General features: G+C 39.5%; 1 protein-coding gene across 1 annotated transcript in view; it reads left to right on the plus strand.

Moving 5' to 3' along the window:
• MYO5A (myosin VA) overlaps positions 1–14,272 on the plus strand; it is a 106,356-nt gene that overhangs the window by 80,167 nt on the left and 11,917 nt on the right. The window contains exons 26-31 of the mRNA XM_063345801.1: positions 2,139–2,285; positions 3,071–3,124; positions 3,841–4,068; positions 6,879–6,979; positions 9,521–9,719; positions 13,329–13,422. Of these exons, the coding sequence (XP_063201871.1) occupies positions 2,139–2,285; positions 3,071–3,124; positions 3,841–4,068; positions 6,879–6,979; positions 9,521–9,719; positions 13,329–13,422 (823 nt within the window). The remainder of the gene's footprint in view (positions 1–2,138; positions 2,286–3,070; positions 3,125–3,840; positions 4,069–6,878; positions 6,980–9,520; positions 9,720–13,328; positions 13,423–14,272) is intronic.

A 14,272-nucleotide genomic window follows, 5' to 3' on the forward strand; every position in this document is an offset into this window, starting at 1 on the left:
GTCACAGCTGCAGGGAGGAGCGGACAGGACAGGTGACCCAAAACTGACCAACGGGGTATTCCATCCCATCTGCGTCGTGTCAGGATAAAAGCTGAGGGACCAAAGGGGTCAACCCTTTTTTATTTCAATGGCCGGCACCCGAGGAGGACCCTGTCAGTTCTTCTGCCTTTGATCCCGATCTGTGTGTTCCTGGGTCCAGTTCCCGTCTGTCACTGAGTCCAGTCCCAGTGCTGGCCAGTGATGTGATCATCATCCTGGGAGCTTGATACTGGTTTTGTATATATTTGTATATATTTCATTATTTTTTTATTATTATCTTTTCTTTGTATTGTTATTATTTCATTACAGCTGTTTTAGGGGTTTTTTTTCAGCCCATAGTCTCTGTCCCTTATTCTCTCTCCCTTCCCCTTCTGATCCCTTCTGGGAAGGCAGCGGGGTTAGTAGCAAACATCTGTTGTTCATTTAGTGGCCACCCCAGCCTAAACCTTGACATTAGGATATTTAAAATTTCCTGAAAGATGACTCTCTTGATTCAGCTAATGAATAATTTGTGGTGCAACTCCAAGCCATTCTTAGTATTTTCCAAGAAAACTCCCCCTCTTGTCCCCTCCCAAAGGAGTGCGACTGCTAGCACAGCAGAGAGCCCGCAGGCTGGTGGTCTGACTGTCCTTGGCAGCTTGCGGAGGCAGAGCTTTTTCTGTGCCTTCTAGAGATCTTCTGAACTGTGAGCCATCGCACAGCTCACTCCCTTTGCCCTCTGTCTAGCTTAGTTATCTCCACAGTTGCTTTTTACAAGCTGTCGTTACTGTTTTTGAAAGCCTCCCCGGAAAATTACTTTCTACTATGGATGCAAATAGCCTGAAACATTGATGCTGACACGGATTCTATGTGGACTCTTTCATAATTTGCCTTCCCACTTACGTTTTTCACCTTGCGTAATTGTTTCAGAAGGATGCTCCTGCCTTCATGGATAATTTGGAAAATCACGGAGTGCAACTCCATGTGATTGGATTTCCCATACAAGCCAAAATGTCATCTTTTCCTTTGGCTAATAGACTGGCTAAGCTGCTGTTCTAGGCCAGTTTTGGCTTTTAGAATATAAATTAAAAAAAAATTAACCCTCACAAGAGTGTGGGAATAAATGCAGCACTGGAAAGATTAAATCTGTATTTGTTTAACCCCGTATGATTTCCAACTCCAATTTGGCTCTAAACTAACAATAGAGATTAATGATACAAAACCACATTAAAAAATAGGGTCCATCTCAATACAAACCAGTAAAGCCAGAAAACTCGAAGTCTGTTTTCTTTTTCCTGAGCTGTTGGTGTGGTTTATGACTCTTCCCCTCAACAGTAAAAGGAGATGAAGTGGAAATGGCTGTGCTTGCTTGTCTGCTACAGCCATTAATATTAATTTTCTAGCTCCTTTCCTAAGCTTCAAAATTTTATGGTGCACTTCATAGTAAATGCTTTGATCTTCTTGCTACATAAAGTACAAAATGGCTGATGGACAATTTCTGATGCACCTTCAGATGAGAAATGCTGGTCCTTGCCCAGAAAATGGTGAGAAAGCTAGTGGATTAGACCCAGAACAGGATGTATAATTAGAATAATAAAAGGAAAAAGGCATAAAATGTATCTTCTGGTACGTATTTATGTCACATCTCACTAAATTAACCTGTAAATCTACAGTCAGCAAAGAGATTTCTCTGTAGCTGAAGAACTTACTGCAGAAATAATTTAAAACTAAAAAAAAAAAAAGCAAAAAAAAAAAAAGCCTGTGTTTACAGTTGTTTCCAGATGAGTCTAACCATAGACTTCTTTTTTCTCCTTTCCCCCTCTGAACCTGTAAGAATAAAAGGTATGCTTAATTATAGACCTGCTGTCTGCTAGGTAGTCTCTAGTGCTTTCTTTTGCTAGGCTTTAGGCTTAGATACATTTTATACCAGTAGATCCTTTTTTAAAATAGCATTTGACAGCTGATGAAGTATTTTAGATGCCAGTAGTCAGCTCTCAGACTCAAGTAACACTTCTATGTGCCTCTCTTCCCCCAGCCTGTTTCCCATCTATACTCACAGTAGTGCTTCCTTGTGATGTGGAAGAGGAATACTTCTTGACGTCCTTCTGTTCTTTCTAAAGCAGGAGCCAAGTGAGAAAAAGGCACCATTGGATATGTCTCTGTTCCTCAAGCTCCAGAAACGGGTTACAGAGCTGGAGCAAGAAAAGCAATCCCTGCAGGATGAACTGGACAGAAAGGAAGAACAGGCTCTGCGTGCTAAAGCTAAGGTGGACTCCTTCTTCCTGATCAAATGCTGATGCCACATTATCGCTTCCTGGGAAATAGTAGCTGTGTGAATGCTGACTGCCTTTTACTAAATCCTTGTCTTCCTCTTGTACTTGCTTGATTTTACGACAAGTTTTATGCCTGGTGCTTAGTACCAGGGACTGGACATTAGTTTTCCAAGGTCCTTGAGATCTTCTGATGGAAGTTAACAGGAACAAAAGGTGTTTGGGACTTTGCTCAAAAAAGGAAAAAAAAAGGCTGTTTTTGTTAAGGAATAGCAATAGAGAAATTCTACTTAAATGATGGGGTAAATGAGTAATTGTTCATTGTAGGCAGAATAAGAAGTGTTTCAACCAGGGTGCAGAGCCAAAGCACTGGGATTAGACATGTTTAGAAGATTTTATTTGAAATTCTCCTCTGATTTGGTCTCCTTAAGTATTTATGAAAATATGAAACCAATTTTGGCAATTGTTTCTTATTACTATTCCACCAGTGAATTTCTTGAGCATTCTGGCATTCATCCTGCTCTGTTTCGTTACCAGTGACAGTAGTGTCACTTGTGTGTGATTTTATTTATATTAAGCGATTATGTGTCATCAATTCATAAGTAAATGAAAGGAGACAATGCCAATACTCAAACTAAAGCACTCAGCAGTACCAGAATGAGCATTTTCCAGTTTTATAAGAAAATTATTTCAGCTCCCTTTCCTTTTCCTGCCTCGACTAAATTAAAGAATAGAAAGGATTGGATTTTTTCTTTTTCACAGTTGTCTGTATTCTTTCATAGGAGGAAGAAAGGCCTCCAATAAGAGGTGCAGAGTTGGAGTATGAGTCGCTCAAGGTAATTCTAAAAAGGAAGTTTCTGTTATTTTCCAGTGGGAATATTGCCACCAATCATATGTGCTGGCATAGAAAATTACATCAGCCCTCCTGTTTCAGAATTTTAGCTGGAGAAACTACAACAAAAATTCCCCAGCAATCGTTTTATTGTAGGATTGTCCCTTTCGAGGTGTAGAATGTGTGGCTGGGGCTGCAGAACAAACAGATCCCCTAAAACAGGGGGAGTTCTCTGTTGAAACACTTAGTACAGCTTGCAAGTTAATTTGAGCAAAAATACAATGATAAATTAGACCTCTTTTCCAAACACATTATTTAAACAAATACATACCTTAGACCACTAAAACTAGAAGCATTTCCTAATATCACTGAACGATGCAGAATCTTCTTAGCCTGCTGACCGGTATTCATCGTGAACTTTATTTTTACTTGTTAAGGGAGAATAAGAGCAAAAAAAGATTGGTAATTTTTTTCCCATCGCATCTGTCTGATGCATGTATATACATTCTGATTTTGCACTTCAGACAAAAGGTTAGCTCTGTTAGCGAAACGCTCCCCGGCACTATTCACTGTAGTCAAGAGGCCAGGGATATGGGAGAGATTGATTGATTTGTTGCAGTTACTCATCGTTTTTACCATTTCTATCCATAGTTTTGTACCTGTGGTTTATAGGCACGTTGGAATGCTGCAGGGTGACGCAATTGTCCCTATTTCTTGCAGCGTCAAGAACTCGAATCTGAGAATAAAAAGCTGAAGAATGAGCTGAATGAGCTGCAGAAGGCCCTCACAGAAACGCGATCTCCGGAGGTGACTGCTCCTGGTGCCCCTGCGTACCGAGTCCTCCTGGATCAGCTGACTTCAGTAAGCGAAGAGCTTGAAGTGCGCAAGGAGGAAGTCCTCATCCTGAGGTCCCAGCTCGTCAGCCAGAAAGAAGCTATTCAACCCAAGGTAAGCCAGAGGCAGCGGAGGCACGGGCCAGGAAAGTCACTCGGCATCGCTGACGAGCTGCATTTAATTTAACAGCGTGCTTGAAAAGGCAGAGTAAAACAGTCTAGGTTTGAAACTTTTGTCCAACTGTAATCCATTGATCCATCATTAGCACACCAACCGCAGCAGTCCGAATTGGGAGATGCTATTCATAAACCAATTTTGGGTTTGTCTACCAGCAGTCATGTAAAGATACCACACTGATCACACCAGGCTGGCAGATACCGATGGTCTGGCCAGGATCTTCCCAGACTCCTTTAACAATGCAGAAATAATTCTCATTTGGAGCAGTATCATTTCTCTAGAGAGTATGCAGTTTGACTGGAAAACTTACAATAGTTCTCAAGAATTCTTTTTAATTAATATTTCAGCAGGAGGTACAAGGAACAATTTCTTCTACATCTATGCGGGGTCATAGATGATTGCAAATAAATAACATTTCATAAAGATGACCTGTGAAGATGTATAAATTCCTTATTATTGCTTGATAGCTGCTATGTGGTTTTGTTGAAAGGAGCAGATTACAACCACTGAAATGCATATCTTGTGAAAAACTCTGATTGTGCTGAGATACTTAGGGACGTAATAGCTTTGCAAATAGGAGTCACTCAACCTGAAAAGGTATCACGTAAATCCAGGAACTAGTCATTGCCATTGAACTGAGCTATCTGGTGTTTCATAACCACAGCGAGGAATGAACAGATAACGTCATCTTTCCTTTGCTACTGCAAAGTTATGTCTATATTTGTCCTAAATAAATTGAACGTCTGTGATGCGTGAAGGCATACCTGTCTTGTTTTAAATGACTAATTATAAAGAAAACAAAACTTGTTTTTCTGCCATATTTGGAACATTGTAAATAAATAGTTGCGTAGTAAACCCTTGAATAACTTATTCTCAGCAATGGTGGGATACAAGCGTTGTTTTTACAGCAGTTATGAGGGAAACACGAAGGTGACCTGTGGGATGGCTATCAGCCAGTTTGCAGATAGCTTCTGCTTGTTAGGTTGGACAGCTGCAGCACAGACAGATTTTATTTTTAATTATTTGTTTTTCTTCTTTCTTGCCTACCGATTTGATTGCCAGGAGGATAAGGTACACATTTTCTTCTACAGTTATAAACCAGAACTCTTAAATGCTAAAAAATGATACTTGAGCTGTCATTTCTCTGCCTCTCATAAGTAACTTACGTGTATTTGAAGTTGTTCTTGCACTTTACTTTGCTGTTATCGGAGAACCTTTCTCATTATCCTATGTCCCCTGCACCCCCATCTTCCCACTCCATGCAAGGGGACAAGTTACTTCAAAACAAGCAGATTTAATAATTTTGAACTGTTGGTTTATGGTAACCTGAACATGAAAGGAAAGATTCAGAAATTGTTCTAGTCAGCTCAAGCAATGTGTCTTCCCCAGTGCGTTAGAGGAGTTGGAGCAGCACTGCGATTCAGGAATCAGATCTCTGTTAACTTACAAAATCCATAAACTTCACCAAAAAAAAGTCTGGTATGAAGAACTTCCTTACTTTATAGTGTTTGTTATCCCCGTCATGCAACAAACATTCAGGACTCATGTTGAGATCCGTAAATAGTAGACAGGAATTGCTGAATGTTTGATGAGAAAATGTAGTTGAACACTTAGTATTTAGGAGTATGAAAAACTGAACGGACTCTTAATGGAGGCTGTTAATTCAAATATTACAACTACGGCAGGTAGGGTATTCTCGATAAGAGTAATTAGCGTTTCTTTCCGTCAGCACAAAAGGAATAGATATTTTCAGACTGATAAAGCTTGATAGATTGGCAGGCGAGATACAGCAGTCTTACTGTGTAATAAAATAATAGTGTAAAAATCACAAAGATCTCATAAGGATGTTGGGAATAATTCTTTGAGGAGCTTATATATTTTATTGGTTTTCATAATAGATATCACAAATCATACTAGGCATACAGACCTAAGTTCCAAAATTTATGTCCACAAAGTTGTTGTTGTAAATACTTTGCAAAATTTTACTCAGGATAATAGGATTTGATTGTTTTGGAAGTCAAAAAGAAAAGTCAGAATTCTGTCTCTTGTGTTCACTGGAGTCCTGTGGTTCCACTGTAATTACCTACAGCAGTGACTCAGATCAGACTGGACGAGGTGACTGTAAACATCTCTTAAGTATTTCAAGTTTTACTGAAGAAAAAGCAAAAGTGCCATAGCAGACATTCAAAACTGAAACAAAGTGGTGCAATGACATCTAACTTAAAAAATCTCAAGCCCTTGTAAATCATTTCCTCCTTTGCCCGAGTACTTAAAATACATGAAGTGGGGAATGAAGTTTATTGATGAGATCTGAAAGACTACATGCAATGCTGTGTTTAAGAAATATTAACAGAATTCAGCTTGAAAAATTATGCCTCTTCAGTTTCAGTATTAGCAGCTGTTCCTGGTAATTTGAAATATAATGCAAATTCATCATGTCATGAAATTTATTTTGTTCCTTTTACATGACGAACAAATGAAAAGAGAACAAAAAACAACAAAAAAGAAAAAATATGTGTACCTGCTTATTAGACAGACTGATATTTGACCATGTTACATGCATTCGTTTTAAAAGAAGCACCAAATGGACATAGAAATTAGGGAACAACCTCCTGCTCAGGTACCCACGCTCATTTTAATGTGGCTGCTCAAGGATTAGCATTTACGTGGGTACAGTGACAAAAACATGGATTCGAACAACAATTACATTGTTAAATTTATCCTGGCAATCATCCTTCTTTTTCCAGAATACCATGACAGATGCTACAATCCTCTTGGAGGATGTACAAAAGATGAAAGACAAAGGAGAAATAGCGCAGGCGTATATTGGACTGAAGGAAACAAACAGGTACCAGCTCTCTTTCTTTAATATACGGTCAGTTGGGGTCTCCTGTGACACACTGCGTATATCCTACTCAGTAAGCTGCCGCCATATAAGTCTAGATACTTGGAGAACACTTCTAGCTGGGATTAGAATTTGATTTGATTAGTAATATTGCTGTATGCAATATTTTAAAGGATTAGGAAACAATGGGGAAATGCAAAATCCAGTTTTCTGGATTTATGTCTTCTTAGCCTTTAATTGCTACATTGCTCAAACTGGGTGCCATTCCCCATGCTGGTTTTTTACCTTTTGTTCAGTACTTGTCACAATAGTCTGTCATAATACACTTATTGCAACAGCATGAAATGCTGTAACCAGTTGGGCTAGCACGGAGAACTGAATTTCGTCATTAAGAAGAAATACGTATAAACAAGAGAAGTAATTTGCTGAGTTGTTTTCGAGCATTGCTTGTTTCTCTTGTATAGTAACTTTCATTTAGTGTGTAATGTCCTTAACATGTCATCTCATCACCATCACGTATCTCTCTTGTATTTTTTTTTTTAAACAATTTTCTTGAAAGGCAATCTCCCCAGGACTATCATATGCTGAATGAGGACGGAGAACTTTGGCTGGTTTATGAAGGGTTAAAACAAGCCAACAGGTTACCAGACTTCTCAGAATGGTTTTTTTCTTCATTTGCATCTTCTTTTCTAGCTAACTGTGCCCCTTGCTATGGGTTTGCTTTATCTACAGTATTTCTATGGCTTTAACAGTTAGAAAAAAATTCATCACAGATTACACAAATTTGAGTTTGCTCAAACTTAGTCCCCAAACCTTTCTACTTGTCAAGTTTTATCATTTAAAAACTTAGGATGGCAGCAACAGCTAATACATAATTCATAAGAATTGCACAAAAATAGACAGTAAAATCCAGAAGCTCCACAACTGGAAAAGATTTGTAGCTGTGTACTATTTGTCCGCCTCTACGTTGAATATCAAAATGAATGTCCCTTACAGTTTCTCAGCCTGAAAAGGGGAGATCTGTAATTATAAAACTATTGTTTGAATAGCTTCAGAGTACTCTTAACTCTCAAATAGTTATGGGTCTTACTCTCCTTGTTGCGACTCAAGTTCAGTAAATTGAACGTTCTTCTCTGGCGTCTCTCCGTGCCAGATTCAAACTGTAAGACACAAAATAACCAACAAACAGAAGTAATCCCGAGTTCAAGCCCCAGCGCAATCCCTGCACTCTCTGCAAAGACCGCTGGCTGGTCACGTAGTGGGCGACATTCACCTGGTTAGGAAATGCTGTTCTGACTCCCTGTGTGCATCTTGGGCCTGTACTCATACGTGTGTCCCAGGCTTCCGAAATGGTTTCTAGTCCTGCACTGGCAACTAATTCAATAGATGGGGAGTGCTCATCTTCTTCAGTGTACACGTTTGGTAGCGGTAGCTACAGAAGGAGGTATTTTGCAATGAATGCTACTAACTCAAGTCTTTCCTTTTCTTGTGCTAACAAGTTCTACACCTAACGTTGTTTTGTAAGCCTGCAAACATCTAACTGAGAGCAAGTGTCCGGCACCGCAGGATGTGAGAGTGTTTGCTCTGCACCTCTTGTTTCTTGTCCTAGCCCTGTAGAGACAAGAAGCTTTATATTAAATGGCAGAGAAATGCAGGTGAATGACTGTTTGCCCTTGCGTGCTTGATCAGTCTGGTTACTAATAAATGTGCCTGCCTTATGCATATTTAAACCCTGAAAGATTGTCTAATTGAACACCAGTAGTCACTAGTCATGTCATTTCCTGTGTGTGTCCGTACGGAAGGGTGAGTCAGGGCACTTGGAGAGTACCTTGCGAGCAGGAGTAGATCCCCACAGCGCTGCTCGGAAGGAGCCTGGTACATGGTATCCCCATCTCACATGAGAAGAATTTGAGACACGATGTGCTCCAGGGGAAAGAGCGAGTCAGTGGTGAGGATAAAATACTGCTCCCGGATCCCAGGCCTGAGTTTGGTTCTGTGGTTAAGCTTTCCTGCACTAATGACAACCCTCTGCAAAACGCTGGTTCTCATATAAAAATGAAGATTATTTATGTGCATTTGCAATTAAATGGTTTCTGACTGAACAGAGTTAATTATAAAAAGAGTTTCCTTTGTTAATATTGCGGGGTCCTAGCTTAAGCGAGCAAAGTTCGCTTACGGTTCATCTTACACAGCTTGTTTGATTTGGTTAGAGGTAAAAACCTCTTTAATGCCCCTTTAAGAGCAGTGGCAACCTGTGAAGACTTAGCAATACATTTATTGCCATATGTTCTCAGTGTGTGTTCAATCACAAAGGAAATGCAAAGCAGTGTCACAATTAGTTTCTCTCCACTTTTTGATCATGCAAGTTTAATTTAATTAGAAGGCATACTGAAGGGTTTAAAGAGTACTCTGCCTTTTTCATTTTCCTTTGCAAGCCATGGCTAATTGTTCCTGAGCAGCAGCTAAAGCTTTACACTCCCTCTGAGAATTGGGGATGTAACTTTCTAAGTGTGTGTTCACGCAACTGTTGCTCAACTTCTTCAGGCTGCTGGAGTCTCAGCTTCAGTCGCAGAAGAAGAGCCACGAGAACGAACTGGAATCGCTGCGAGGTGAGATCCAAGGTCTGAAGGAAGAAAACAACCGCCAGCAGCAGCTCCTGGCGCAGAACCTGCAGCTGCCTCCAGAGGCCCGCATTGAAGCCAGTCTACAGCATGAGATCACCCGGCTGACTAACGAGAACTTGGTAAGGGAAATGATGCTGCAGGAGCAGGCACGGGCACCTGCACGCTTGCTGCGCCTGTAAGGTCTTAGCACTTTTCAGATGGCAACCTCCTGCCAAAAATGGCATCAGTGCGGTGTTTTCCTTGTAGGTAAGCTAATGGGAGAGAGAGAGTTATGATTGCTGATGAAGTAATAATGTTTCAGGGAATTTGTTGGAAGTTTGTGGCATGCAGAAAGCCCGTGGATCCCAGCTTTCAACTGATGAGTTTAATCATCGCTCAATAGGATGATTGGTATCCAAGGAACTCATAAAAAAATATTAGTGCCAAGTAGTGGTGTTTCCTCTATAATATGTCTGTTTATTTTGTTGAAAAACTCTGGTGTAGTTCTTCAGTTATTTAATGTCACTTCTCTTCCCATTTCCCTCCTCCCTGCCTGAAGCTACACAGATAATCCACTGTGTTATGAGCTCTGGCTATTCAGTAGGTTTTGAAGAAAGAAATAGTTCCAGAAAAAGAAACTTGATTAGAAGTCATTTAGCTAATCATTGGTATTCCTTGTTTACGGCACAACGTTTTTGTATGAAGGAAAGATGGGTGAAACTCCTTACCTTTCCCCACAAAGGATTATGTTCATCATGTGCAGGCTAGTTCATTTCTGGGGAAATTTTCCAGAGAGGCCCGTGTTGGAATATCGTTGGCTTATCACTGTTTATTGGTAAAGGGAACCATGCTACTTCAGGAAGGAGAATCTTCGCTCTGAGTGTCATTGCTTCCTCCAAACAAGTCAAGGTGTAGTCTTTCCTGCTTTAGTTTGTTGCAGAAGTTACCATTGTCGGGCTCTTGTCTTGGTACCAAAGGTTTTCAGGAAAGCATCAGATAATTCAGTGAACAGACGCTGGAAAACTGATTGAAAATATGTTATAAATTTGCCTCAGCAGCAGCTGTCTCCCACTGGCAAAGGCAAAGGGTGAACATTTCCATCTCTGACAGCTCCCTCCTGCTGCTTAGTCATATGTTATGATTTTTAGCCATTTTTTCCCCCAAGAGACCTACTCATCACATTCTGTGTTCCCAAGACAACACACAGTCATGTAATTACATCCCAGAGGAGTTCTCTTTATTTTCAAATACAATGAATGTAATTTTACTTGTTAAATACAGACTCATTCCTTAGTATTTCACTTCTGATGTTTGAGTATTGCAGGTCCACTCCAAGTCAGATACGTGCTTCTTTTCCACTCCTAGCCCTAGTGGGGAAACAATTCACAGGCTTTCCAGATGCGATATTAGAATTGCAGTATTCACTGCAATCCCACCTTGATTAGCATAAGAAAATGTCCTGTCCAGGTTCTCACAAAGCTTATATGCCAGACTTTCACAGTATTAGTCTGCCCGTTTTTAAAAGATCTGACTGTTCTGCAGCTCATCTCCAGCAGCTTCTTTCTGGGAGAGGCTGGTGTGAACACCACAACTAAGGACCAGACTACCTGAAAATTAGAGAATCTTGATCTTGTTTTAATCTGATTTAATTTATATAGTGCTTACTGAAATATCAGTGTCTCAAAGGAAGGGGGAAAAACAATCCTGTACCTATTTTTACAGTTTTATGAGGAGTTGTATGCAGATGATCCCAAGAAGTATCAATCGTACCGGATTTCACTTTACAAACGGATGATTGTATGTAGATCACGTGAATCCTGTTTCTCTGTTGTCTCGTTCGCTGTTTCTGGAGCACTAATTGAAAAGCAGGCTGCTTCCCTTTCTCCCTTTCAAAGGAAATCCCTGTAGAGAGCTTCATGATGCCAATTACTTCCCTCACTGCTTTTTTTGTTACTCTTGATGTCCTCTGTGTAATCTGTGTCTCTTTTTGATGCACAGTTTTGTTACTAATATAAGCCTTGCACTGTGAGCAAAGCAGTTTCTTTTTGAATACTACTTAATACTGCCCTGAAAAAGAGGTACATGATGCAAAAGATGCTCAATTTTCAGAACCGCCCTTTGCTTTAAAACTTTGATACATTTCCATTCAGTTCAGCAAAATGGAGGCCTGATCGTACAGATACTTATCAAAGCGAATAATGCCTGCAATCCCATCATAGCCTGAATTTGTTCATAGATCTCTTTACAGTGCTGACATCTGGAATAAAGAAATGTATCACAATCAAAATACATAACCTTTTAATATTTCTCAAAAATGCAAAATATGAAGGATAAAATTGGAAAGAATATTTCCATTATAATTAAAAATAACAAATTGAGATAGCACCACAGGTAAGCTTGAAAGAATATTATTTATGAGATTATGAATCTTAATGAGATGTGAAATCTGTTTAATTTGTTTAGAAGAACCATAGAAGGAACTTTATGCTTCCTCACATACTTGTTCAGAAATCATATCCCTTCACTGATACATTCAAAACAGTCTGTTGGACTTACATGTATTTTTTTATTCATTTCAGGAGAAATTGTTATATCTGACAATAAGCCTATTGTGTTATTAACAGGATTTCAGTTGTAAAAGCAAACACCGCTTTGAATGTGAAGCACGGCCTTGATTCTGTTCTTTCAACACGCCTAATTATATTACTGCTCAAGTATATTATATTAGGTTGTAAACTCTTTACTAAATGATTAAGAGCAGTTTTGTGTCTAGTTCTAAGTTGTTCCCAATGCTGCACTAATATTTTTCAATACTTTAGGAGAGGTGTAGTTTCCCAGATGATACTTTTGGTACGAGGAGCTCATGGTCCCTCACGTTTTTACCAGTGCCATGAAGAATCACGCTTATGAAAGGGCAGTTCTCTTTTAAGCTGCTTTCAAATCCTTCACCTGGAATGGCTTTCAGGTTCTTTCAGCTTGAGGCTTTTGCTTCCTTTAGAAAGACTTCCCCTTTTTTGATTACATGATTATTTTATGAATGCACTACCATTGGTCACAGAATTATTCTAAGATCGATTTCTGGGGAGTGCTCCTTTGAGAGAAAAATAGGTTTATTACAAGAGTAGGACTTCTAGGTGCTAGGTGTTGTTCAGGTACAGAATAAAAAGATGTAAGACCCCAGTTTCAGTCTAAGGCAATGGGATTACAGAAAGCAATAGGGAAATGGCAGAGCATCAGAAGAAATGTTGTATGTTTGGATGTTTGATTTTGGTAAATTTGAGTGTAAGTTATGGTCTTTCTGCAGATCTCTCTCTTTTTGTCTTATAAAATGGATAGGTCTGAATAACGAGTCAATCCTGAAGGCACGAATAAATGATGCAGAAATACAGTCTGGCTGTTAAATAATAAAGAAAATTATTTCCGTGAGGCATTTGGAAGAGCAGGGAGGAAGCATTAGGGAGATGTGTTTGCAGCAAAATGTCTTCTGCCGTAAGAACTGACCTAGTTCTGAGTGTCTGCAGAATATACCTGCCTAAGAGCTTTGCCTTTGTCATGCTGCACATAACTTAATAATGTTTGCGGTATTTGGCTTGTGTTATAGGCAGCGTACCAGCTTGCAAACCTTAGCCAGAGGATGGCACCACTGTTCAGCTTTCCTCACTGCCTTGTAATTCTAACAGCACTGATTTTGTCTCTGTCACAAGTTGTGGGATTTTTCTCATATCTTAATCTTTCATTTTCATTTACAGGATTTAATGGAGCAGCTTGAAAAGCAAGACAAAACTGTTCGCAAGTTAAAGAAACAGTTGAAAGTGTTTGCTAAGAAGATCGGTGAACTTGAAGGTACTTTTATATTTTGAGAGAAAGATTTTGGTTTACGTTTTGTGATCCCGTTGTCATCACATCCATCTGTCTTGGCGGTCGGGATAGCATGAGGTCTTCAGTAGCGTTAGCCCCTGTTAATTGATTCCAGAAGGAGGAGGTACGCTCAGAGCTCTGTGTGTTCCTCTATAAACCCTTTATAAACCCTTAGAAGATTTGTCATATTGTGAAGCGATGAGTAAAGATGATTGATGTTTCTCTGTAGTCAGGAACCATTTGAACATAAAGGAATGTCACCTGGGCTGTTGGTGTACTTAAAGACAGTATCTGGTTTTGTGAAGACAAAAGCAACACTAAATATGAACCAGGCAGAAATAATTTACCTGGTTTTCCTTTGTGGATGTCTATATCACTGGAGCCAAGAATGCTGAGACTGTCTCTCTCCGCTTGAGGTTTCCTTTCAGAGCTGCTGGCCAAACTTAAATATGAGAATGCTGAGACACGGACAAAGCTAATTTCATTTTTATGAGCGTCAGAGTGAGTTCCCTTAGGATCTTAGGACTGGTGAGACTGAGAGCTTATTATGTCTCTGCATAAGTAAAATCATTTTAATTGCTAAGAGCAATTAATAATGTTATAAAATTGAGGTATGAATTTGTTTCTAAATAATACTGGTCCTAACCTTTCAGAAGCTTTTTACGGTCATTTGCTTTTTCCAGAAACAAGCTTACTGCCTAATGAGTTGTTTTATTGAGTACTAAGATTAAAATCAGTGACTGTATAGTCTTCAGTGTTTCAGTGTTTGAAAAGAGCAGTGATACCAAGTTAAACCTGCATTAACAGGAGTATATTATCCTTTCGTTAGTGGCAG

This window comes from Chroicocephalus ridibundus, chromosome 9, assembly GCF_963924245.1.
Source record: "Chroicocephalus ridibundus chromosome 9, bChrRid1.1, whole genome shotgun sequence".
NCBI lineage: Eukaryota > Metazoa > Chordata > Aves > Charadriiformes > Laridae > Chroicocephalus > Chroicocephalus ridibundus.